Below are 27879 nucleotides of genomic sequence, written 5' to 3'. Positions count from 1 at the left end.
ACTATAAACTATATCCCCATACTTTTGTACTTAAACCAAGGCACTATCTATCCCCATACTTTTGTACTTAAGACAAGGCACTATATGTATATCCCCATACTTTTTTTTGCTTAAACCAAGGCACTATCTATCCCCATACTTCTGTACTTAAAACAATCTACTATGCATCCCCATACTTTTGTACTTAAAACAATCTACTATGCATCCCCATACTTTTGTACTTAAATCCAGGCACTATATATCCCCATACTTCTATACTTAAAACAATCTACTATATATCCCCATACTTTTGTACTTAAAACAAGTTACTACATATCCCCATATGATTATGCATTGCTACACCTTTTTGGTAACCTTTCAGCTCATAGATCCTTATGCCAGACCAACTGGGGTTTCTAAGCCTTTGGTACCTAAGATCACAGCTCCTTCTATGCCATATAGCAGATGGCACTCACCTGTATGACGCGCATGGGCAGCCCGGTCTCCTTGGCCAGTTGCTCCCTGATGTGGCGTGTCGGCTTCGGCGTCTGATTGAAGGCCGTCTTGAGCACCTCCAGCTGTTTGGCCTTGATGGTGGTGCGCGGACCGCGTCGCTTCGATCCGTTGGCATCGTCGGGACTTTTGTTCTCCGCCTGGGAATCGCCGCGTCCATCCGGATCGCCGTCCAAGGAGCCCTAAATTCAAGCGGAGAGAGAAGGGAGAAGGGTATGGTTATGTGCTGTCCATATATATGTACATATAGTGGCACACACAATGCCGGGCCTCATAATCGTTTGCCAATCATTAATCAAAACGAGTGTGGAGTGTGGAGTGTCGACTGTCGACTATAGAGAGTGTGTGTGTGTGGAATGGGAGACCCCAACAATGCCACCTAACCGAACGATCATCAAAGTCCATATTGTCTGCTTTATTAGGGTGATTACACACGAATACCCTTTTGGAATTGAGTGTACATTAACTTTGCATAAGTGGTGCAGTCAAATATGATTTGAAACTTGAATATGATTTGGTACTTAATGCTACCAAATATGATTTGGAACTTGATGCTGCAGAATGTGCTGGTTGTGTGATGAACTATACAAGGATTTTCTCTGATTTCTAACTCTTGATGGGTTATCCTTTTTGGAAACCAGCAAACTCTCCAAACTTCGCAACTACAGGGTAGCCACTCCATTCATTACGCGAGTGAAAAACGTGGAAAACAAGTTAATGATGCAACTCTCGGCTCATCGGCAACGACGATCTTACCTGATCGGAATCGTCATGGGTATTTTTGCTATCGGTGCTCATGCTTTGTACTGATATATCCGATGTGCCCAGAGGTCCGCCCGCTGAGTCGGGTCCATTGGGCCCCAGTACGCCCAATCCCAATGCCGTGGCCCGCAAATGCGGCGGATCATCGTCGTCATCGTCTTCGCTCGCCGAGCCCATTAATGAATCTGTAAGAATCGGAAACGAATGTGTGAAGATATATATATAGTATATGCAGTATATATGTAGGAGTAGGAGGAGTAGGGGTAACAAATTGCTGGGCTCTACAGTACATAGAGATTGTAGGGCATTCCACTTAAAATACAATTGCAATAAATAATATTTGCGCTGGGCTAAGCCCAAAACGACGCTGGAATCGCATTTGAATTGGGTTTATTTGGCTGACTGGGTCACGTGTCGCCATTTCATGCTCTAAGTAGCTGGTCTTTCCCTTAACTGCCGCTCGTTGTTCAATGTTCGTTGTTCAATGTTCGATGTTGGGTGTTCGGGTCACGTGTCAACTGCAGTTGTTGCTCGCTGATTTCTATATAAGTTGATTAGGTCGCCGAGAGGCAGTGGGAGGGGGGGAGGAGGTCTTATCTCCGTTGAGTTCTCTGGTGCTGACTGTTAAGCTCTGGGCCATGCAAAATGCTGACACGCGTTCAACTTCCTTCGGTTTGCCCAGTGTTCTCGAGATAAGCGAGAAAACGAGCTTCGAAACGTGTCACTCAAAGGAAGAAACGCTCGCGTTTTCAATGGTTTCTCGTGGATTTGGTAAATCTGTGCGGTAACCCTCGGGGAGCACCTGACCTGACAGCGTTTCCCCGAGGGACAGTTGCCAGAAATAAATTACACTTTATTATGCATAATCTAATCCGCACCAGATGCAACCCAAGGGGGTTGGTCCTCTCCCAACGATCACAGAGCTCTTCGACTGTGATTCTGCAATTTCAGTCTGGTCTGGTCTTGCCTGGTGTAGTCTAGTCTAGTCTAGTCTGGTTTGGTTTGGTCTCATCTGGCACCTGTCACATCGACTGAATCTGAAGACGAAGAGCTTAACTCATCCCGAGATGAGTTCCAGTCGGCCTGATGGGATGAGTGGAGATGATGATGAGATTCCAGCGATTCGAATGCGGAATCATCGCCAGACGTCGCCGAATGAGTTCGCTAGTCGATGGGGGGTAGCTTTCGAATTAGATGGCCATGAAGGTAAAGAAAAAGAGCTGACAAGCTGCAGTTTTCATTGCGCATATGAACATATCACTGAGCAGCGTAGTTTTGGGTTCTACATTTTGCTGTTCTACCCAAAATCCTTTCATCTACGAACTTCCCACCATCTGGTTTAAGCTCACCAAACGACGTTAGCCCCAGAAGATCTTAATCAGTTCGAGGAGTGTTCCGAGCGTTTGGTCGAGTGTGTCGCAGGATGCCATAGAAGTCCTTCAACAATTGACCCGCAGACAGAGCCAACGGTACGGAAGTTTCAAGTGTTTACCAGCATCGTTTACTGGGTGGTTCAAATGCCTCGAATGCCACGAATGCCACGAATGCTTTGAATGCTCTGAATACTCTCTGAATGCTTCGAATATTTCGCATGGCTCAAGTGGGTGGCGGGCGTTGGTGGTGGTGGTGGTTTAAAGCCCAAAAGATCCCTGGTCTGGTCAAAGGTTTTGCCATTCGATTCCATATGGGCGCTTTAAGTTGTTGTAAACACATGTTAATAAACACGCCGAGGGTTGTCAGTACCAGTAACAACAACAACAACAACAACTGGCTCGAGCATCACTCAAATTAACTTTGAAAACCATTCAGGAACACTTCATTTGATTGCCACGGAAAACGTTGCTGGAAACCAAAAAAAAAAAAAAAAAACTGGGAAACTGGGAAGCTGGGAAACCACCCCCTGGCCCTGCGGCAGTTGTTGTTTGTAATTGTTGTTGTAGCAATAGCAATTATACCATTGAAGCAACCCTCCTCGGCAGCCATAAAAGTTCAAACACTCATTTCGCGCTTAGAAAAATATTTCCAGTAACCTCGTGGCCTTCTGAATTTTAGCCCCATCCCCCCCAACCCACCAACTCCCACTTCATTCCTCATGTTTTTCTTTGGCAAACATCCGCATCCTCATCCGCATCCGCATCCACATCCGCAGTCGAGGATGCCGAACAAGTGCCGAGATCCTTGAGAGCTGAATCATTGGGCAAACAAGCAGGACAGGCACATAAATAAACAACAGGCGCCGCCGCCTGGTGGCATGAATCCATCAATGTGCCTCACCCCCTCAACCCCTCACCCCCCCTTGATTTTCCTTTTCCACGCCGTGGCCTGTTTGCATAGTCAAGTGCAACAGTTTCCAGTTTCCAAGTCCTGAATAGACGTTGCCCATCTTTGCAGAAGATCTCGAAAAAGGTTGAGTGTGTGGGTGAATTCTGTTGTGAATGTCACCTGTTCGGTGGGTGGTGGGTGGTTCACTGCAGTGGATCGGCGCTTGAATAACTGAGCCACGTTAAAAAGGAAAGTAATTCATAGTTTTGTAAGCTTAAATACAAAATACAATGTCACATACAGCTTCAATTTAAATACACTAAATTGCGCCACAGTCTCTGAAATTCAGGTCATGTCCAGGCACCTTAAACGATTTTGTTCCCTTCAAAAAGAAAAACAGAAAAAAATGTGGAAATAACCCATATCATGTTCGGTGAAAATCGAAATTCCCCGAAAACTTTATTGCCCCACGTAAATAGTTTTGTCAGGACATCGAATATCTACCTGTCATTGCCTTGCCCCATTCGCAAAAGGGAAAATCGTGCTAAGGTCCAGTGGGTGGTGAATGTGGGTGGTAGGGGTGGTGGTGGTGGGTGTGGGGTAAGTTGGCTGGTTGGGCCAACCCCAAGGACTCGGAATCCAGTGAAGGATGGTGGAGAAAGCAGCAGCAGCAGCAGCAGCCACCACCAATCGACGTAGACAAAGCGCACACACATTAATTTCGAATTAGTTTTGCATCATGTGGTTCACGATGCAGAAAAATCGAGGGGGTTTTTCCTCACCCTCAGCCTCACCCTCACCCTCACCCTCTGCCTCAAGCTCCCCAGCATTTTCAGCTGGTTTTTCTGCCACTCTGGCCATCATCCCATGTATGTGTGTGTGTGTGTGTGTGTGTTTTCTTTCCTCTCGGTTCGTGTTTATGGGCAACTATTAAGTGCACAACGTAGTGCGGCATGAAAAATGCGGCATGGACGTGGAACAGATCGCTGGATTTTCTACATGAGCGCATTCTGAAAGTCGTTCGCCCCACCAACATGCAGACACGGCCATATATACTATATAGTCATTCTGGGTTCTCGATTCCCAGTTCTGTATTCTGTGCTCTGGGTTCTGAGTTCTGGGTTCTGGGTTCTGAGTTCTGGGTTCTGGGTTCTGAGTTCTGGGTTTCTGAGTGCATGGTCTTGGGTTCTGCCCATTCTCCATTCATCGGATGAAATCCGAGGGGAGTCTCGCGTTTGCTGGCTGTAAAATTAGGTTAATTCCTGTCAGTGAGTTGCTGATTTGAATTGTCACAGAAGAAGGAAGGGGATATATGTACATATACACTGGGATGCTCGTAATAACCATAATGTAATGAACACCTGCTAATGCGTGTGTTTCCGCTTGTGAGGCGCTTGCAATATGAAATTAAGTGCGTTGCAAAGAAGCTGGAATCATCTCATTTAACTAACGATAAACGTTGATTTCTTGTACCATCATTGGGTATTCTATTAGCGAGTGGTGTGTACAATTTGAATACTTTTGTCGCAGTGCATACACTTGGCACCTGGTTCTCGGTTTCGTACTCTTTGGCATGGGATTTACTCGCACTTTGAGTGCCATTCGCATTGACGTTCGCTGACGTCTTCTCCTCCCCCCTCTGGGCTCCACCTGGCCCCCAGTAGCCCCTCTCAGCACCCCAAATGCCCCATTCCGATCGCGGCTTAGTGACGACGACTCTAATCCCCTGACTGCCTGTCTCTCAGCCTCATTCTCATCCTCATCCTCATCCTACAAGCTACATGCTACATGCTACATGCTACATGCATGTATGTACATCCATATACTTCTGCTCTTTCGCTTTTTCTCGGGGTTTATATTTTCCTTTTCGTCTTCTACTCTTTTCCACATGACAGTTACGCAAGAAAAGTGTCAAATCGAGTGAGTTGGCAAATGTTATGCAATCCCAATCCCCAGCTGGGATCCGATAGCCGATTGCCGATTGCCGACTGCCGTTGGGCGATAAAAGCTGCCAACGGTTTGATTTCAGAAATATATGTATATACTCTGGCTTTAAAGCCCAAAGGTTCTGGTTTAACAGGAAATTTTAAAACAGCGATATCATTAGATAGGAGTAGTTTGCATTTAGCACTTAGAACTTGGAACTCTGTATAGATAGATGTTCTATTAGAAACTGTCGCTCAACTTAAAAGTGCCACAGTTGGCCTTTAAAAATCCCAAATTGGATTTACAAGGAACTGGCGCAATTTTCCCATTTTTCGCCCTTGTTTTTATATCTCGTGTCATTGACAGACTAATTTTTTTTTTATTTTCCTTCCTGCACTTTGGCTTCCTTTGGGGGGGGGAGGGGATTTTCCCTCCGTTGGAGTCGTCATCAATTTGCCGGGCGTCGTCGTCTGTTGGCATTTAGTGCCACTTGAGCGACAAACTGGCCAGCGTCATGTCAAGGTCACACAACCACACGGCTATAAATATACACACACTAAATGATATATATATATATATACGTTTGGAGCCTTGGGTCATTGGTAATGAGTGTCCAAAGTTGTGCAAGTTGTGGAAACTGTTCAAGTTGCTGCCCGGGCAGCAGTTTGCACTTAATTTCTGTTTGTGTGTTGCGTGCACAAACATTTAAAATTTATAGACAAACAGTCCACAGTCGTCTGCCCCATTCCGGAAAAGTGGGTTGTGGGTTGTGTGTTGTGGGTGGGCAGTGGGAAATTCCATGTACTCCCCCCCACGGCCCGCTTTTCCGATTTAGCCACTTGGCATGCTCAGTCAAGTGGAAAGTGTAGTGCCATCCCCTCGACGGCCAAATGAAGTTGCTGCCCCACCCACACACACACCGTGGCGAACCCCCAAACGCAAGCTATTCCATCCCCATTCCCACTTCCATTCCCACTTCCCACTTCCATGCCCACTTCCATGCCCATTCCAAGCACCTTGGTGGAAATTGCTCCTTCTGTTGACTGGTTCACGTTCTTCACGCTTTGATGCGGCATTACAAATTGTTGTGGTATTTGTTGTTGCCGTTGCACCCTCGCAAATAGTTGCACACACACGCCGCAAACACACACGCACTTGCACTGAGAGAAACGGAGATGATCCAAGGATCCAAAGATCCGTTGAGAAATGGAAGCTCTTTTCACAAGGGCATTTCACTGTTTGCATACATGTTAAGTTTGCGTGTTAAGTGTTGGCTCTTACAAGTGACTAGCATTTTCACGCAGTGCACAACATTTGTTTAATTCATTTGTCGTTGCCGTTGCCGTGGCTTTGGCTTTCAGTTCAAAGTTTTGCAGCCATATCTGTCTCGAAATTCGTGGCCGCCGCTCAAAGTGTCAGAAACAGTTTTTGAGCCTTTGTGACTTTGACTTTTGATGATGTTTTGAGCGCCCCCCTTCCCCCAACTTGATGGTGGAAAATGTTGGGAAATGCGAGGGGAGGGGGTGGGGGGATGGTGGGAAATCAGACAAGTTGGCTCAGTTCGAACTTCGTTTTGTTTGACACTTTGCTGCAAACAATAAACTTGAAGTTCTTCAGCTGCAAATGAAAAGGGGCAAAATGAAGGGTAAAACGAAAAGCAGGACAGCCAGCAAGCAAACTGTCAAGTGTTGAATCCTTACGTATCCTTTGGCACAAATTTAGCCCAAACAGCAGTGCAACATACACAAAATGAGGAAACAAAACTACAGTTTAGATATATACATATATATATTAAACCTTAACTGACTTAGGAAACTTTAAATAATCTCTTCTCTACTTGAATGTCTCATGTTGTAGGGCAACCATTTTGGCAACCGAACATCTTTGTTTTGATTGGCATTACGGGCACAATGAGTTCCATGTGCGTATTTGTGTGTTTCTTATAAATGCTTAAGGAATCCAAAACCAAAAAAAAAAAAAAAAAGGGGTTGCTGGGTGGAAAAACGGAAAGCGGAAAACGGCAGAGGGAAACGGGGAAAACGTAGAGCAACAACAGTCAGAAAAGTGAGTACGCTCTGTTACCTTTTTGGGCAACTGCCTTCGGCTTGTTGTTGTGCCAAATGTGGCCTGTCCGCTGCTGTTTGTTGCTTTTGTTATTTCAAGCATTTTGTGGCAGTGCCACAAGCGACAATCTACAACAACAACAACAACTGTAGCAACAACATGAAATAACAACAAAACAACAAAAACCGGCCGCATTTTGTGGGCATTTGTAAAGTGATCCCTTTTTTGCCATGCTGTTGGTTTTACAGCCAGACGAACAGGCACCGCAAGGACCAAAGGACCAAAGGACGAAGGACCTTTCTCCCTTTTGTTTTCAGCGCATGTTTAAATCGCTGTGGCTGCACTGCGCCAAATTCTTGTCTTTTACAACACAACTCTTGGGGTTTCAACACAATTTAAATAAATAGCATTTTCTTGAATTGCCATGATATTTTCATATATGTAATTTATTTTACAGCTTTAAAAAATGTTCTTAAAAATTACGTTTTTAAGCCGAAGTGAATTGGAATTTATTTAAAGAAGGTTTTTATTTTTGTTTCAAGTGTTTTCGCGATGCTGCTGTCAGGATGTTGCCATTCCGCCTAAAGCAACAGGATTGCGAGGCTCGCGTTTTCCCTTGGAACGCGTTGAGCTGTGCCAAAAAGGATTTGCCTTCCCCTGCCCCCTCCCATTCCCCTTCACCTTCGCTTTTCACCCCACCACCCCGTTTGCCCTTGCCCCTTTCCCTTGCCCTGTTGGCATTTAACATTTTCTATATACAGTTGTACATGCATATCTTTCGCTCTGAAATTGATACCAATGAAGTTCGGGCTCAGTATCCTTGCCAAAAAAAAAAACAAAAAAAACATGAAAAACGAAACCGTTTTGTTTATATTGTTATTGCGTACGTTGTAGTGTTATTCTTTCATTTCAACGCGCCTCTCGCTCACGAAAAGTACAAAAATAAGGCAGGAGGCAATTTAAGGAGGGAAGCAAAGGTGAACTCCTTTTTGGCGAGCGACGAACCAACTGACAGGCATAACAATAATAAAAGCAACAGCAGCAACAACACAAGGACACCAGGACAATTGCTATAAACAAAATGGCGTCACTTTGAGCCACCAAAAAATGCGAACGCCGAGCGGAAGTAATGGAAGTTGAAGTTAAGGACTCGCAGGATGTTCGACTTGCGCCCTTTTCCGTTTGCTCAATTACATGCGACTGCTTGGTTTAAGGAGATCGTAAAGGATGTGCTTCCTTTTTAAATAACATTTAATATTAAAATATTACAGCTCCCTTTTCGCAAGACGAAAGAGGTAAAACAGCTAGCTGATCCCGAGATCAACAGACCCTGTACACCCTATACACCCTATAGACCATGCCCACACAGATGACAAACATGTTGACAACGCAACACGAGCGAGGAGCCAATGGAACCAACGGAACCAAGGTACCAAAGGACCACACATGCGAGCATATCCCATTCCAGGGAATGGGAATTGCAAATGAATTGATGCGCTTTGTTGACTTTTGTCAATTGGGATTATGCCCATTCGCCCATAGCCCGGATTCTGCTTATTCTGTTTATTGTGGCCCGAAAAGGAGCACAGCCACATTGCGATTAACAATTGGCTTAAAGCCGTGCCAAACAAAGTGTCGAAAAGCGAGCCTAAGCCGCAGTTTCAGTTTCAGTTTCACATACAGCTACAGATACAAATACAGCTATAGATACAAATACAGCTATAGATACAAATACAGCTACATATGCAGATACAGCTACAGCTACAGATACAAATACAGCTACAGATACAGATACAATTTGAGGTTCAGTTTCAGTTTGAGGCTGAAACCCCAGACGATCCCCAGATCGCGTTCTGCTGTCGGATCATTGACGAATGGGACAATAACAACTTTGTCTACCTGCCCACGCGATCGAAAATATATATACCATATAGTCGGGGCTCAGGGAGAGGAGGAGGAGGAGGGAGAGGGCAGATCAGAGATCAGCGCGCCTAGATTATTATGCCAGTCAGCCATCCGTCGGGGGATTTGTAAAACAGATCTTTTTACGGATTAAAGGCGAAGCCACAGCAGCGGTGGCGGTGGATTCTGCGGTTATGACAAAAGGCAGCCACACAGTGAGAAAATGGGTGTGCGAATGCTCAAAGTGGTTGAGGAACAACATGTAACCAAAACGGAATGTATTCCATGATATGCAAGCAACTCTATTTAGAGTATATACTTTATATTAATATTTTACAAAATGTGCAGATATATTATAATGTTAGTATAGTAATTTTTTCACTGTGCACAAGTTTATGGCCTGATTATTGGGCTTAAGACACGAGCAACAAAACCAATCCACATCTGCGTCTCCAATCTTGCAGAGAACTTCCGTAAAACGATTTAGTTTTGGATGCTATTAAGAAGGGGCAAACATTATGTTTTTATTTTTTCCTTTTATTTTTTTGGTTTTATTTTTATTTTTTTTGGTTTTTGGGAGGCGGGGTCAATGGCATAAAACCGCAGAAAGTGAAAGTAAATGAGTCTCGGGTGGGCCAGCACAATATTTGCCTTAATTGGAGTAATTTTGGTGATTTTTCCTGGTAATAAGAAGTTGATGGATTGTTGGTTGGTTGAGCACGATAAATTAATGGAAAAACTAGATTGTGCTGCTTATGGCCATGTCTCAATAATAAATATTTAATGCGGCTTGTATTAAATACTTTGAAAGTAGAAATAACTTAAAGATTGATATAAGAGATTGGCATTTCATTACATGCCCGCACTTTAATCTGCATCAGCAACACAAAATTATCCAGATGTGTGAAATAAAATCGCAAATTAGTTCACATAACATTGAGAGACTAGCCGAAAAATGTGCAAATTTTCCCCCTCAACAACTTTCCCTTTTTCGCGGCGACTCTCCCAGATTTTCGTGTTGTTATAGTTGGATTTCCCTTTCTGTTTGTTTTCCCAACCGTATTTTGTTATTACTATTTCGGTTTTCGGCCCCGCTGTCAAACATATCAATTTCAAAGCGAATTTTCCTCCGGTCCGCTTATCGCCCTCTCTCTTTCTGCCGGGCACAGGCCATCTCTTTCTATGTGTCCCTGTGTTGTTTTATTTGTTTGTCCATAAATTGTCTGTCAGCATTTCTGCTTTTGTTTTCTTTGCTAGATTTCTGACATGTTTTCCCTGCCCCCTCCCCCGCCATCTCCACACATACAAATCTCGTCTTTATTTTTTTTCATGTGTGTTGTGAGGGTTTTGTTATAACTTTTGATGGATTGCATGCAGAAAATGCCGAAAAAACTGAAAAAACTGAAAAACGAAAAACGAGCAAAGTTCAAAATTATAAATCACACTCAAATTTGTTGGAAGTGGCGAGCAAGCAAATAAATTTATGCTCGCCGTAAACAAGAGTAACAACAAATCGATTAACACATATAAAACGAAAACAAGCATTAACTCCAACGATTTGTGACACTAATAAATAAGGCAGCAACAAAAGCCAGCCAGCATTATCCTTTTCCCCCTCTTATCTCCCCTTCCCTTGCAACCTTTTTTATCGCGATTTTTTAAACATTTTTAAACGCACTCCATCTTCCTCGGGGATACTTTATGGGATATGCGGAACTTTTATTTATTTATGCTTATTGCGTTTATCATTTGTGACATTTGCATAGCGCCGGCGTGGGCCAAAAAAACTGATGCTGTGGCAACAGAGAATCTTGGGGAATTTGAGGGGGGGAATCGGGGGGGATTTTCAAGGGGGATCCCGAGAAATTGTCACTGCTTCAAGCCAGTTTTATTGCTCCAACCCAGTCGCAATCTGCAGCTGTAAAAATCTGCGCAAATTTATGCGCAAATGAATTGTGCATTTGATGTCGGTTTGCAGCTTACAGAATGGCAAAAAAAAATGGGAAGTGGGCGCCCCACAAAAAAGGGGAGCTAAAGCCCAAAACAGCAGGTGATGAGATATAGCTGTGGAGTAATGCCCACTAGATTGGTGGCAAATTACGCGGCTGGCTTTGTATTTATTTTGTAAGTATTTGTATGGCAAACTCAAAGCTGATGGTTTAGTTAGCACTTTCTTATGACACTTCCATGCAATTGCAGATACTCGTATATTTTCTGGTAATTTATTAGTAAGGTCAGCGCAACATAAATCAACGCAGCAAACCCAGTTTCAACGAACTTAACAGTCATATTTCAGGTGATTCATTAGTTCCACCGTTTGCGGTTCATTCATCTTTTTAGCACCTACTCCCAGACGCAATCTACACTTGATCTCGCATTTCAGCCATTCGAAATGAAGGCAGCAATTCCCTCTAGGCGCAAAATGCATTTCATTTTCGCTGAATGCTGACCCACATTTCGTGGCCCACTGCCACGCCCTCTTCACCTTGCCCACACACATATAGTATAGTATATTTATGTATATTCCTCTTAAGCGTTTTACTACTATTTTGCAGGCCAAAACTGAGTCACTGAGATCCAATGGATCATTGCGATCGTCGCCGCCGTTTGAAAACTGACTCATTTTCATTGGCAATCGTGAGTCAGGCGTGGAAATGTGGAAGTGGAAAACTTCGGGGTCCTGAGCTGTAGCCTGCAGTTTTGTTATGTCATTTATAGCCGCCTATTTAACGTTTTTTCAAGCGAAAAACTTTATTTTCACGCGCATTACGCAAAACGCGAACAAAAGCGAAGAAAAAGAGACGCGGCGCAACAACTGTGACTCCAAAGTCAGGCTCCAAAAAGTGCTTGGGCAGTAAAAGGGCATTAAAACTAGCACCGAAGTGGCTGTAAAAAATAAAGCCAAACTAAAAATAAAATAAACATTAAGTGCTCCCCAAGTGCGGGCTTTTGAGATAGAAAACTTAAAACCTAAACCTATAACTGAAACAGAAACAGTAACAGTAACAGAAACTGAAACAGAAACTGAACTGAAACTGAAACAGAAAAGAAAACATGACTCGAATTGGGAGTACTCGTAAAAATACTCAAGATTGGAAACTGGTTCGAAGTAAAGGGTTTCGGTATGGGTATAGATATGTAGACTCGGCATGGTGACCCCGACAAGTGGGCTTGGGTTTCCGTTTCGGAATTTATCTATGCTGCAATGGTTGCGCCCCAGCGGTTACGGTTGCAGGTGCCACATATCTGGGGTACCGCAGATCGGGGCAAGTTCTGGCTTTTATCGACTCATGTCATGTGACTTAAGTACCGATGGAAAACCTATTCACCCAACTCGTATGTATTTATCACCTTGGATAGTGAGAAATTCAAACATTTGTACAGAACATGGCTTTAAGTGAAATTAAGTAAAAGAAAAGCCTCGAAAGACTCTTTGAAAACCATGTGCATAACCATTGCCACTCGGTGAGTTATCTGCCCTGAACATATGCCCACATATATCATACATATTTATACAAAAATATGAATTATGAGTGTGCAAAATGAAAGGGAAGGGAAGGTAAGGGAAGGGCGGGGGAAAAACGCAGCCAATGGCAAAGATCTGCGAAGAGAGATAGGGAAAAGCCACCCCTTCGGAAAAAGAAGTTTCACTGGGGGATACGAGGAAACTTTAAGCTTAAAGAGCCAGCCATTTTCGGTGTTTGTATGGCATTGTGTTTTATTTGCGAGTCGAGTTGGCAGTGGAGGGGAGGGGTGCGGAGGGAAGGGAAGGGGAAATAAAATAAACGAGAGAATCGAAATCGATTTCGTGTATTTCGAGTGCTTGGAGTCTTTCGCCTTTCTAAGCTTTTCCAAAGGGGCCTTAAGCCAGTAGTGTTTGTACGTAGGTATGTCGGTATGTCGGTATGTGGCAGTGGCAGTGGCAGTATGAAAAACCCAACCGCCTTTCCACATTTTCTTTCTCGCCCGCCCCCCGCCGCCCGCCGCCTGCCTCTCCGTTGGCAGACATCATTTTGCACACAAAGCTCTGCACATTTCCGTTTCCGTTTTGTATACATAACCTCAATTCACATTTTGGCATGGCCACCCTTAGATGCCAACCCCCAATGGTGTGGCCCTCTCTTTCTAGCGCCCGCAGTCTCCTTGCGGCTGTCTCTTTCGTTGGCAAATGCCACCTGCAGCAGTTTTTGTGAAGCTTTGCGTGCTTTTGGTTTCGACAGTTGGATTTGTGCTGTGCGACCTCAGAATAAAGTCCTTCTCGAACCCCCCAACCCCCCAACCCTCCCACTTTTCCACTTCACCCCCCGCCCCCCCTCTGCTCCCCTTTTGCTTGCAGCTTCCTCTCGCCTTTTGTTTCGTTTTTCTTCGCTTTTTGCGGCCGCTGTTTTCCTTAGCCAGCCGCCAACGCGAAATCCGCCAAAGCAAGCCACCCCCAAAGCGCCACCCACTAACACCACCCACTAGCACCACCCACTGCCCGCCCCACTTCACCCGCTTCACCATCTTTTGGCTTTCGCTCCAGCTATTGCCATCCCTCTTTTGGCCATTTCGTTTCGTTTGTTGCCATCTCCTTTGCTTTTTGGCCCGAGGCCCGCCTTTCTTTCTTTTTTCTCCCCCCCACCCCCCTTTTTTTTGTGTGTACTGCCAGCGACGCAGTCGACGCTTATCTCTGCCACCCAAACACCCCCCACCCCCCTTTTTAGGTTTTGAAAGGTTTTCCTTATTTTTTGCTCTGCGCTCTTTCGACTCCATTTTTTGACTGGTGAAAATGTTTGGCCAAGCTTGAAATATGACACGATTACAAGAAGTTGGGGGCTCTGCGTACACATACACATGCCTATTGTGAAGATCATGAATAAAAATTGTATGAAAATATATATATGCTTAAGTGCAAGCCACATTTTCGCCGTGTACTAACTCTTTGGCTCGTAAATCTCAGTTGTTAGGAGCTGAGAGTTTGGGAAATTAGCTCCTTAAAGTGCCGCACTTAAAGCTCTTTTATGGAGATCCACCAAAAAAAAAAATGAAAAGCCAAATTAGGAAAATCAAAAACAAAGGCCATGTGGGAAACTGGTAACTGCTGGTATCTGGTAACTGGAAACTGAAACTGAAACCGAAACTGAGATTGATACTGAGACAGAAACTCTCTCATTGTCATTATCACTGGGGACTTGATTTTGTTTGCTCATCAAAGTTGGCCCCCTAAAAAGCCAGAGACACTCAATTTTTGATTGGAGATTTATGGGACAAGTTACGAGCCCGCTTTCGGCACTAAAGTTCAGTCGAGTCAAGAAGACTTTGCTCTAGTTTTAACGCCTCTCGTAATTTGCCCCGACACATCATCAAATGGCTGCCCCTTAACCCTCTACTGGCCCCCGGGTTCGCTTTAGTTAGACATTAAAATGCTGAAAACGCTGAGCGAGAAGACCCTTTTTATTTCCTTTCCTTTACGTCTGGGCCTCGTTTTCATTTTATTTCGTAGCCTTACGAGTTTTGTCATTAAGGCGCGCAAGTCGTTCAACAAATGCCCCATAAACAATAAACAATAACAAGTGAATGGGTGTGTGTGTGTGTGTGTGTGTGGAAAGAGTTATTACCCAAAAAGGAGGGGGAGTTTGAGGAGTAACAAGTTCGGCGACAGGTTGAACATTTGAATTTGAAATCGATTAAGCTGGCTGGAAAACAGGGAGTATAAATAAAGAGATTTTCCCAAAGCCGACGGCACTTCACTTCAAAAATAACAACATTTCATAGATTAGTAAGGGAACAAAGCCTAATTGCATTATTTAAATTATATTTTACCATTTTAAATAGTAAAGCATTTCCAGGCACTTAACTGCTGTATTTATCCCTCGGCACATTTAGGCATTTTTTTTTGTATCCACAACCACCAGTAATACCGCTGAATTATTATGGCCTTGATTTATGAACTTGGCCCAAACTTTTTTCCCAACTGTTTCCTCCTAAAATGGCGACATTTCCGCCAAAAGTCAACTGGCCTCTCCACCTTTTGGGCGTTATAAATTTGGATTTTTATTTGAATTTTTCCTTTGGCCGCCACAAATCAAAGCCGCGTTTTATGGAAAATAGTTGGCAACACATACGCACTTGGCCAAATGATTTACGAAGGCGTTGAAAAGGCGTTAGAAGAGCAACGTACCAGTTTTTTTTTTTTTATTTTTCGTTCGCTGTGGGTACGGGCCTTTTATTTTTTTTTATCGCACATCGGTAAAGTATTAAATTCGTGGCCCCAAAATAGCCGCAAATTTATTATCCCAACGAGCGCATACAGTGAGAGAAAAAGCATTACAGAAAAAAAAACGAGCAAAGGCGCAGGGAAAGTGCGGTGTTGAAAAAAGGAGGGGGCTGTGGTCAGTCTCGTGTGTATATAACAAAAAGTAAAAACCCAGAGAGTCATAAAAATAAAAAATAGCCCAAGTAAATGTCAAATAAACTTTAACGGTTTTACTTTTTTCCTTCGCTTCTTTCCCTTTTTTTTTTTCTCCTCGGAAAACAGATTGGACCACAGGCAGCCGCAGCAGCCAAAGCCATAAACTTTTCGAGCTGCAAAGCCCCAAACCAAAAAAAAAAAAAAAGTTATAGTACATATAAATACTTATATAGCTGGTGTGTAAATATATGTACACTCAAAGAAACAATGTGAAATGGCCAATACCTGCGAACTATACAAGTTTTTCGAGAAACTCATTCCCAATTTATATTCCTACATTTTCCTGTTAAAACTGTAATTTATTATTTTCATTAGACTTTATTATTAGCTGACTGACTTTCTGTTGCTGTGTATGCGTACATATAGAAGTCATGTAACCGAACTGACTGAACAAAAACTGCCACCGCTGCAAAAACTGAAACTGCAAATAAAAATAAAAATAATAAAAACTCCTAGAGAAGAAGTAGCAACCGCAAGGCTGTTTTGCGAATCAAGGGCTGGGGGGGGAGCCCAAAAGGGGGCGTGGCATGGGGCCAAGGGCGTAGCTGAAGCCAGCGATTTACCAACGGGGCCCATCGAGAATAAGAGTACTATATTACGTGACCAGCCGGCAAAATGACAACCGTAAATCTGCGGTATATTTCATGTGGTCGAGCGGACTTTAAGGGAGTAGAATGGTGCAGGATGCCAAGGCTTATGCGATACCCATTGTTACAATACAGTGTGCCAGCTAGTTATAAAAATTTATATTTTTGTTCTTAATTTAACGCAAAAGATTCTGAATAAATTCCAATTCAAATGAATCGCTTTATTTGGGCGCAAAAATGTCAAATTACTAATACGCCGCGTGGCCACCCTGTAAAAAGTCAAACTTTTGGCTAAGAGGTCGTATTTTGGGGCCGACTTTAAGTTTGAGTGTTGGCTTTAAACAAAAGGGTCCAACAACAACAGCTGTTTATCGCTGGCAAGGAGATAAAGATACAGAATAACAGTTGGAGATGAGATGAACTTTAGGGACTTTTGGCCATATGCGTTTGACCCTTTTGGCCAGCGAAACAAAGCCGAAAAAAAAGTAGGCGTAAGAAAGCAACAAAAGCGGCAACAACCACAAAAGCAAACAGGACAATAAAGCAGGAGGCATAAAATGGCAAAGAAACAGAAGAACGTGTGTTTCTGTGTGTGGGTTCATAAAAATTTTGTTTTCCGCCGTCATAAAAATAACAACAGAATCCCACAAAAACAACAGGCCAAGTCTGAGTTAAGGTCGTTTAAGGGTCATTAAGTACGCAACTCACACATACGAGTACAATATACCCACGGACATCCGTATATAGGGATACGTACGTACAAGGACTCCCAAAATGCTTATGTTCGAGTGCCGTAAGTCACTTGAAGTGTTGATGATAACTCACAAAGTTTGTGGCTTAAAGAGGGGCGAAAATGCCGAAAAGTTGCCTAATTGGTTGCTTCAAAGTGTGGTTTGAATATCGATAATTTTTTCCACATTATTTAACTATTTCGTTTTTGTTAAACTTATCAACGGCAGTTTTATTTCAAAATATCTAAGGATTTTAGCCTTGAAGCTTTCAAAAACGATTATTTAACTGGTTTATGAACCAGGAACTTGAAAACACTTAGTAATTGGATTCATTTGCTATTTGCTACTTTTTTTTTCAGAACCCATTTCGTTCTTTTTATCGCAAAAGCTTAACTTCATTGCACTTGGTGTTCCCCGCTCTCTTGCGTACTTTTTTGTAATGTTTTTTATTTGTTGTTTGATTTATTACCTCAGTTACGCCGTCGCTAGCTGGCCATTCATTGTTGTTGTTTATCACACAGCAAACAGTTTAATTTATATGACAAGCAATAAATTGACGCGTCGAAGCGGAAAAAAGAGTCACACGTTTCCTTTTACAAATTGTTGTGTTTCTTTCGCCTTTTGATCTCCAAAGGAGTTTCTAACTTGATGTGTTCACACTTCCTTTTGTTGAAGAAAAAAAATAGTAGTTGCATAAAATGTGTGGGACTCGTGTGTTGTGGCTAAGTGAAAAATCCGTTGCACGTAATTAACGCAATTAAAATCAAAACATTAATGACCTGCGCTCCTTTTGGACCGACGTCGCTGCCGACTGCGACGCAGCAGAGCAGTCGGCGTCGCTGCAGCCATAAGGCAGCACACAAGCAGAGTTTTCCCCTGAATTTTTCGTTCATTTTTCTGCATTTTTTCGTGGCTTTAAGAAATTGTTGCAAAAAAAAAAAACAAAGATTTTCAACTGAAATAAATAATAATTATTGTTGAATTATTGGCTGGATAACTTCCCAGTGGCAAGCTTTCATTAATGGTTGCGAAAAGAGAGCGAGAAGGAGCGTTCGGAAAAGCGGGTGAAAATGCTTGCCTACTTTTTGGGGCTTGCGGCCATTTTGTTCTGCCTGCGTCGACGTCGACCGCACGACGTCACTTTGCCATCCTGCATCTCGCTCTAGCGCACTCGCGCAAGTGCGCAGCTGCGATGAGAAGACTCTCTCTCATTCGCCACCGCCGCTCTCTGTCTTTCTGCACCTCTCTCAACCCCCAACTCTCGCTCACTGTTGCTCTCTCTCTCCGGGGAAAGGGAGAGAAAATGGCAGCGTTGAAATATTTAACGCCGCTAAGTATGCTACGAAAATATCGTTCCCAACAAGCGAACAAATTTCCACGTATTTATTGCTTTCGTTTCTTTAGCTGAACAAAAATTATGGTAAAAGTAAAGTTCGGGCCATTAGGAGAGGAAGATAAAGAAAGAAGCTAAGAAGTCCTAAGGTTGAGCTCAAATTTCCAAAGCATTTGAGGCCGCACATTTTGTGCACAGAAAGCAGAAAGTGCTGGCATTGTAAATATTTCATGGCATTCCCTTTAAGGCTTTAATTGCCGCTTTTGGCCAGTAAAAACTTGGCGAATGTCAAATAATTATCCTGCCAACTTTAAAGCTTAACCCTTGCTGGCACTCAAACACACACACACACACATATATACACACATCCTTTAAAACTTTGCCCGTCGAGTGAAAAGGGTAAACAAAAGCGAAGAGGAAGGGGCGCAATTTTGCAGCTGCTTTTGGCTTTAATGCGTTTCTAGTTTTTCCTCGCCACTTTGCTGAATTTTCGGCCACACAAGGAATGTGAAAATGATGGCAAAAAAACCTTTAAGGAAAATGTTTTTCAGAAAAGGTATTTTTAAATTATTGGAGCATAATGTTAGAAAAGTATTTCTTGCAATTTCCACATTGACTAAATTAACAAATCAATTATACTCCGAACTCAGCCAAAGAAACATGAATATACAATTCTGAGTAATCATTTTTCCCAAATTTAATTTCCCTCTGCAACTTCCACTCCACATTCACTGGTTTACCCAAATTCCCCCATCATGTGTACTATTATCTTATGCATGCCTTTGTTTTATTTATGCGATTTGTGTCAATATTTGCCAAGCATTTAGCCCATGACTTTTGCACGGTTTTCTTGGGCATCGCAAAAATTTGCAGAAAATATACATGTACCGGGATTACCAAAGACAACAGAAAAAATATGCAAAATAAAAAAAAAAATAAAGAAAACCAACAAAAAGCTGCGCTTGAAAAATCAACAATCAGCAACAACAATAGATGGCAACAAAACAATGGCAACATTTTCTTTTATTCCCACGGTAATTTGAATGGCAAATATTTCTATGGCAAACGATAAACAATTAGTGCAAACAAATAGACAAACTGCGTCAGAAATTCAAATATTTTTGGCCAGAAACACAAATTGCGCGTGGCACAAATTGCGCCTAAATATACCCAAAAGCGTTCCACGTGTCGTATGCGTAATTTTGTATTTATTGCTGATGGAATTGCAGATACGTGAGGGGCTTTAGGTTTCATGTACAATACAAATGGCCAGACTGGCAGAGTCCATGGCCATGTGACTCTCATTAGCAAAGATGAGCCCCAATTGGGATGTCCGCAAAATTTATGGTGTCCTGATTAGCCAGGACTCTGCAGGACTCTCCACTCACTGGAGCAAACTAGTTGGCCAAAAAAATGCAAGACGCGATAGTCTGTCTACTAAGTTTAAAATTTAACCAGAAGTACATTAGTGATGTGGGCTTAAACACACATTCTATAACACACTATATTGGCAGGACTTACCGCTCAGCGAATTGTGGCCGCAGGATGGCGCCTTGCCCAGCAGATAGTCGTCCTTGCAGATGAACTTATTGTCGTCCAGCACGTAGAGCTGCTCACCTGTGCTCAGTTGCTTGCGGCAGATGCAGCAGGTGAAGCAGTTCAGGTGGAAGACCTTGTCCCTGGGCTTTCGCACCAGATCCGACGGCGCGATACCCTGGCCACACCCACTGCACTTGGTGCCGTAACGTCTGTGGGCGAAAGAGAATGGGAATGATAATTATGTAATAACTTGGCAAGGCTACAAAGGATACAAGAGTCATAAAGCTTTCATTAAGATATAAATTCGTATTTCCCATTAATGCACAACTCTAACCCCCCTGAAAATCCTATTTCTCCTGATAGTCCTGGCCCGGTCCTTGTTGAAATCGAAGTCTCATCGCTTGCTTATAGTTCACAATAGCCCTTCCCTTTTTTTTTCTTCATTTATTGTGCCTCTCGAAAGCCTTTCACACCCGATCCATTCTATTTTCCCCCATTCGAATCCATCTACCTTATGGATGGCTTTTGTCTGTCGCCGTCACTTGTTAACCTTTTCCAACTGGCGCTGATTGATAGGACTCCTAGGACACCTAGGACTCCTAGGATACCTCCTATGCTGCCCCCTTGACTTTTCACCCTTCGCAGCAAATCAAGGAACTGCAAGGGGCCACACGGGATTTGATTTCATTTTGATTTGTTCAGGTATTTTGCATGTTAATTGCTTTCGCCAGCCATTCTCGAGATTTTTTCCCCATTTCCTCAATCGCATTTTTTTCTTTTTCAATTAGCTGGCGAAGTGAAATCAAATGGAACGCCAAAGTCGCGACTGCCAACTTGACTTAATTGCTTCGGTTTTGATTTGTCCCCGTCTTTGTTTCTATTTCTATTTCTATTTCTGTTTCTGGCTTTGAGCTTTAGTCTTTTAAGCGATTCTGCTGGGAATCGTGGATTAAATTGAAAAGGGGGTTTGGTGCATTTATAGATTATTTAATATTTCTGGGAAATAATTTATGTCCTAGGCAACGCGAGTTTGTAATTTGCAACTTGAAATTTGTTATTTAATATTTGTTATGTGAACTCACCTGAAGAAATCGTTGCGACAGTAGAGCTTCGACTCGCGGCTGAAGCATTTGTCGGTGAGCGGTTGGAGGCATTCACAGCAGCGGACGCAGGAGGCGTGCCAGGCGCGTTCCAGGACATTCAGCAGGAACTTGTCCAGGATGGGTTTGTTGCATCCGGCGCAGGGATCGCCAACGCCCACGGGCGGTTCACTGCGACCTGTGATTGAAAACCAAAAAGAAAAAAAAATAAAACAAAATGTAACATTAAAATGTATTCCAGCATTTGTGTGTTAATGTGCGCAGGCAATTAGTGCCATGACCTCCGGTGACCTTTTAATTGTGGCGTGCTAAAAGTCTGGCGCGTTGGGCGGTCAGTTGAAGTGGAAAACAGGCGGATGGACAGGAGAGCGGGATGTGGATGTGTGAATGTGTGTGCGCACTCAACTGAGCGTCGGAAAATCCTTCGAGGCGCAAATTAGCACCTCGCTCTGCTTGCCTCATTAAGTTTGCACATGTGTGTGGGGGGTGCACACGCACACCCATCTACACACTACACACCACACACCACACACATATCACACACACACCACGCCCCCACAGGTAGCACACCTGCAAATGAGCAATTCCCAGGTGCGTGGCCTTGGATGGATGCAAACATTTGAGGATTTACAATTTGCACTTTGCATTTCGCACTTGGATAAATTTGGCAACTGCCCGCGGCGAAAGGCAACACCCGGTTTTTCCAACTATCTACTATCTTTCGACCACTTTCCATCAGTTTGCAGGATGTCCTTTTCAATTTTCCCCTCACTCATTAGGCCTTCTCAATTAATTTTAAATGATATATTACAATATTGTATGATCTAGATCAGAAACTGAAAACATTATTAGCAACGACTTCTGCTGTTTAAATTCTACTTATTTTCTTATTCAGGGCTCCACAGCCTCGTTAGCTCTGCCACAAAAGGGCGTTCGCGGGGGCGTGGCACACGCATATTGGTATATATATTTAGTTGTACCTATATATAATATATGATATATACAAATTTGTGTGTGAATCGAGCGAAGTGCAACCGAATAATGATAGAGGCCAGGCTAAAATGGAGCCCCGAGGCCTGAGAAACTTGAGTCGAAAAAAAGGGAGAGGGAGGGGGAGAATGAGTGGAGAGAAGAGAGAAGAGGGAAGAGGGAAGAATGGAGAGTAGGAGGAGGAGTATTGGATAAAGGAGGAGAAGCCCGTGAACAAGGAGCAGAACAAACTGCCTCCTTTCGCAGTCAATCAGTCAATGGAGTTGCAAGAGGCTAAAATATCGTTTAAAAAAAATATATATATTCCCCAAAACGCAAACGCACAAGCGTTTTGTCTTCGTTTTGTGGAACATTTATTTGCAGGTGGGGCCAATTTGGGGGCGTCACCAGGTAAAAACCATATATAAACACAAGGGGGATGAACCTTAAAACAGGAATAAAAGAATTTTAGGACGCTGCCAAAGCAGCGGAGAGTCCAAATAAAAAGCAAACTTGTGTGTGAAAATGTTGTTTTCATTCAAAAAGTTTTCGTCGGGCGAGGGGCGAGGGGCGAGGCGGGGAAGGTGAGAAAAAGAGGAAGAAAGGAGGGAAGGAGAGGAGGAGGAAAGGCAATATGAATGGCGAAAGGAAGTGGGAGGGCTGCCGAGCAGAAGAACAAAGAAGATGGGCAAACTGGACCAAAAGCAGTGCACCTCCCAGGAAAAAGTAACTTACTATAACAAATAAGAGATATTATTATTAAAGATATTTAATAATAAAGCCACAAATACATGAATATTTAAGGCAGTCGGAAGATGAAGCTGTGCGAAGGAAAGCGAAAACCAGAAGACAAATTGAGGTGGATGACGAACTGGAACTGCTGCCACTGCCAAATACATCATATTCCGCAAAGTATTCCCGAAAAGTGCCCACCTCCTCTGCATCCCCATCTCCTCCCACAATGACCCACATTAATAAAGCTTAGGGAGCTGCTATGCCAAACCATTCCTCACTCACGTTTTTTTTTGTTTTTTGTTTTTTTTTTTGTTGTTTTATACCTTCTGTTACTCATACGCCCCGTGCAACCGAGCCGACAGTAGCCACTGCCTCGAGCGAACTGATAAAAGCCGGGCCAAATGAATGAATGAACCCAGTGGATGGATGAGTTGGTAAGCAAAAAATAAAATGAAAAAAAAAAATATAAGAAAAAATAACACGGGCATGCTTGGCCATTATAAATGAGCAACTGACACACTGATTGATTGACGAATTGACTCATTTTCGCTAACAGAAAGCCCCAAACAAAAAGGGGAGCCCGAAGAACAGCAAAGAATTATAACGAACATCCCATCGAACATCCCAGCCAGCAAAAGCAAGAGCAACAGAAAAGCACGAGCACAAGCACAAGCAAAGCATAAGCAACAGCAACAGCAACAGCAGAAGCAGAAGCAGCAACATCATCGCAAGTGGCAAGTTGCAAGTTTCAAGTCCAGACCTTGCCGCATATGTCAAAATTGACGGATGTTATCAATCATTTCATGCCGCTGCAGACAATTTTTAATGAAGGTTATAGACGTTTATAGACGGAACGAAATGGGCGGGACGAGGGGCAGCTGCAGGAGGAGGCGGAGCAAGAAGAAGAGGGCGATTGTCTTCAGGTTTTAAGTTCGAGGCTCAATGAACTGAACTATAAGAAAACAAAAAAAAAAAAAAACGTAAAGCGTTGCAAGCATGGGTTAAATGTTCTTCGTGCTGCAAGTTGTTGTAGTTTGCGATCAGTGTGATTAGTGTTAGTAACTAGTGTGTGCTGAAACATTGTATTCTATGCTATAGAGTGTTAAAAAGAAATACTTTTATTGCTGTCTTCATATTGATATCGTTATTCCCATAAGAGGCAAAACTCAGGGCATTCTTAATTCGTTGTCCTTTGGCATTTAAGCCGCCTGAGCCTATCAGCAATTTGTGTTTTCCGCTGTCTTTTGCCAATTTTTCGGCGCTTTTATTCGGGCTCCTCTTCAATTTTTTAAATATATATACATATATATATATATATATTTCTTTTTGGCCGTCTGGTCTGTCAGTTGTGTCCGGCACCTTGACGGCTCTCTGGACTTTATTTTTCGTGCCTTCTGGCGCGTTTTTAAAAAGCGACAAATTGTTGTTTGCAGACGCCGACAACGTTGTTGCTTTTGCTGTTGCTGTTGCTGTTGCTGTTGGTGTTGTTTGTGGCGTTGTTGTTGCCGCTTAAGTGTCGCAATTTAAATATTGTTGAGTGCACTTTTGGCTACCGTTGGCCATTTATTTTGCGCTGAAATTTATGTAACGATGTGAAAAATTGCCCTGCTACTGGAACGAAGCGAAATGTCTCGGCTCTAGGCGCTCACTCACTCTCTTTCCACATCCCTGGATTTTCCGCTCCTCCTTTTCCCCAGTTTCCCAGGCAGAGTAAGAAAATATAGGCTATCTTAAGCAGATTTTCATGGCGAAACCACTGAGAAGATGACAGTATGCAAAAGCTTTAAATACAAATTGTGCACATTTTATGCATGCTTTTAGTTTTGTACTATAACTTCTATTGTGATACTTTATATATTTTTTGCGCTGTGTTCTCTGATCTGTGTGGCAGCCATTGACCGCAGAGCAAAAACGGAGAGAAAAGTGCAAAGTTGCTGCCGAAGCACGTACAAAGCATTTTGCACAACATTTTCCGCGCTCACACACACACACACACACACACACAGACACACACAGGCAGACAGTGTGTAGCTATAGTATATAATTGTGTTCCAGCTTCTCCGCAATCCACAGACTAACTGCATTTATAATGCAGCAGCTTCTTCATGGCTCGCTGGGCCGTTCCTGGCAACACCCAAAAGACCAGCCCCAAAAAAAGAAATAAATATAAAAAAACTAAGGAAAAGAAATATAAGGATGGGGCTGGAGAAAAATAACAAATGAACTGAACTCGGCTCCCCAGCTGCTGTTGATGTTGCAGTTCGACCACAAAATGTACAGTGAAGCCACGCACAGTTGGCTTATTGATCGGCACCACTGGGCAGTAAAGGAAACGCTGGCAAATTTTAACCTTCTATTTTATACGTTTGTATATACATCGATTGCATTAACTTATGCTTCCATTCAAGAAAGGTTTATTAAAAAGCGTTAATACTTTGAAAATCCGCACTTCTTGCAATTATTTACCCCACTGTGCACAATGGCCACAGAAGCAACCGCAACAAACTTTTGACCATTGTCGTCTGCGCCACAAACTGTGAAAAATTCGTTCGACATCAACGTAGAGCCACAAAAAAAAAAAAGTTAAATAAAATACAAAAAAAAAAAACAAGAAAAACACAGGGGCAGAGCAAAAAGAAAAAAAAAAAAGAGAGAAATAATAAAAATCAGCTCCAACTTTTTGCCAAAGCACTTGCTGCGCCATGTTGGTTACGCCCCCTGCCCCGCCTCTGGCATCCCCTCCCCCCTGACACGCCCACCGCCCACCGCCCCCCGCCCCACGGCCCAGCTAAAAAACGTGACTAAAATGTTAAAGCCACGGGAAAGAAAAGAAAATCCAAACCAGCAGCAGCAGCAGCAGCAACCGTCGCTCAATCGCAATCATTTTTTCCAGCTGCTGTTTCTACTTGCAGCTTTTTTCCAGTTTTCCTGCTCGTTTTTGGATGCTGGCAAATCTTATGCAAAAATCCAAATGGAAATGCAGCAGCCAAAGAAGGAAAAAGCCAAACAAATGGCTAAAGTGGAATGGAAATGGGAAAATGCTGAGACAAAGACGAGAGAGGGGAGTGGAATAAAAAAAAAGCATCGACTGATGTCATATTAGTGGGAAAATCGTGTCTTTTAACCAATACCACACATATAGTTTTCGGTTCTCACAAAGATTGCTAAGAATACTAAACTTTACTTTTTAGTTAACTTTTCGCTTAAGTTCCTTTCTACCCAACCCATATTATGTGCCATAAAATCTCATTAATATTCGGTTTTTTTTTTGGTGTTGTTGTCGTGTCTTATTTATTTGAATTTTTTGCTGTTTTCTTGCGCACAGTTTTTGTTGCTTGCTTCATTTTGCTAATATCGCAACTAATTATGTAATTAAAATGTTAACAAGTTCAACGCGAGCAATTTGTGTGAGCGGATCGATGACAACAACAAAACCCACACAAATAGGTGTTAAGCTTTATATTAATATTTCAAGCATATCGAAAGAAGAAACAAAAAAAAAAGTAGAAAATATACAAAAATATAGAGACAGCCACAACGAAGCGGTTGAACTTTAGCCTCGTAGCAAACGCAACATTTAATATTCTTTATGGATTTTGATATTTTCGAATAATCTACATATACTTAAGGCAGCGAGGGGCGCAAAAGCGAGGGCAAACATGGGTTAAGGCAGCTGGCGAAGGGAGCGAGTGGAAAATGCAATCAAAATTGTCAAATCAGGCGCAACGAATTGCATTAAAAATAGCTAAATGGGTCTGTGGAAGGTGGAAAACATACATATATATATATATATATACATATAGGGAAAGGAAACTCCAAAATAGAAACCATAACATTTAGTAAGGCAGAAACTTTGTAGATTTCCCACTGGCTCTGCAGTAAACATTGATTATCCTGTAAGAACCTAGGCTCAATCAAGCAGGGATTAACCTTTTAAGCTCACTGCACTCCTTAGCAGACAAAAAGGATGTGGCATTTAAATAGTTGTCGACATTTTCCCCATTTCCCCATGCGTTTTCCGCTCAGCCACTGAATTTTAATACCAAGAAAAGCAGAAACAAACTCGATGGACACGAACAGATATGAAAGAGGCCAGCATATGCAGCAGTACCGAAAACAAAGAAAATAAATAAATTCGAAAAAAGTTGAAGAGTAAAAGAGGAAAAGGCACACAAAATGAAGTTAAGGGCTAGTACCTTCGATATTGGCCAGGATTCGATGAATGAGGAGCAAGGGGGGCTATTTATTCTCTCAGCCGCCTCTGGTTTTTGTTTTCTCTGCCGCCCCCTTTTATTTTTCCGGTTTTTCGGGGAGGATTGGGGGGGTTGGATGGAATATAATGGCAAAGTAAACAATTTCATGATGCGAGACGATGGCTTCTGGGCTGCCGCCTATCTACATCCAAAAGCCTCACCTCAGACCCCAAAAGAATCCACCTCCCCCCTCTCTCCATCCACCTCGCAAGCACATCGATTCGCTCGCTTCACGTCTGTGTATCTAGCAGATACTTTATATGCATGAGTTACAGAAAAGGAGGCGTATTCCTCTCGCAAGCCCTCGCCCCTTCACTCCCCTCTTCACTCGGCTGTCTGCTGTTGCAAAAATATAAATACGAAAGAAAACATGAGCTCGCAAATTTACATGACAAAAATGACCGAGAAGAGATGCCAAATGAAGGCTGTTCTGCTGCTTAAATAAGTTGGCCAACCAACTTGTAAACCAAAACTGAAGCGATAGTAATAATAGTAATAATAGTGAAGGGATAAACAAGTTTCATGCCATATATAAAACTACTAGCATTTAAGCTCCAGTGAAACTAACTTCTTTTGCACATCAATGATGCATTTTTTGTTGATATATCGCTGAGGAGAGTTCATTGATATATCAAGCTGCGACATTAACTCCTCCCAATTAGTCAATCTTTATGGGCCGGTCTTTAAGGGGAACTCTTAACTTAACTTCCTGCACTGCCACTCAAGATACCCAATCTCAATTTCAATCTCATCAACCATTTTCATAGTCATCG

General features: G+C 42.8%; 1 protein-coding gene across 2 annotated transcripts in view; it reads right to left on the bottom strand.

The window, feature by feature from the left end:
- LOC6525270 (LIM/homeobox protein Lhx1) overlaps positions 1 to 27879 on the bottom strand; it is a 49119-nt gene that overhangs the window by 10701 nt on the left and 10539 nt on the right. Inside the window, exons 2-5 of one of the 2 annotated variants that reach the window (XM_002101070.4) lie at positions 21132 to 21327; positions 20032 to 20258; positions 1249 to 1439; positions 456 to 674 (exon numbers count right to left, since the gene is read on the bottom strand). In XM_002101070.4, coding sequence (XP_002101106.1) covers positions 456 to 674; positions 1249 to 1439; positions 20032 to 20258; positions 21132 to 21327 — 833 coding nt within the window. Of the gene's footprint in view, positions 1 to 455; positions 675 to 1248; positions 1440 to 17646; positions 17942 to 20031; positions 20259 to 21131; positions 21328 to 27879 lie in introns of those variants that run through there. The other variant, XM_015190717.3, reaches the window with a different exon arrangement.

This window comes from Drosophila yakuba, chromosome X, assembly GCF_016746365.2.
Source record: "Drosophila yakuba strain Tai18E2 chromosome X, Prin_Dyak_Tai18E2_2.1, whole genome shotgun sequence".
Lineage (NCBI taxonomy): Eukaryota > Metazoa > Arthropoda > Insecta > Diptera > Drosophilidae > Drosophila > Drosophila yakuba.
Note: the sequence above shows the minus strand (reverse complement) of the source record. Positions and strands in the feature narration are given on the sequence as shown.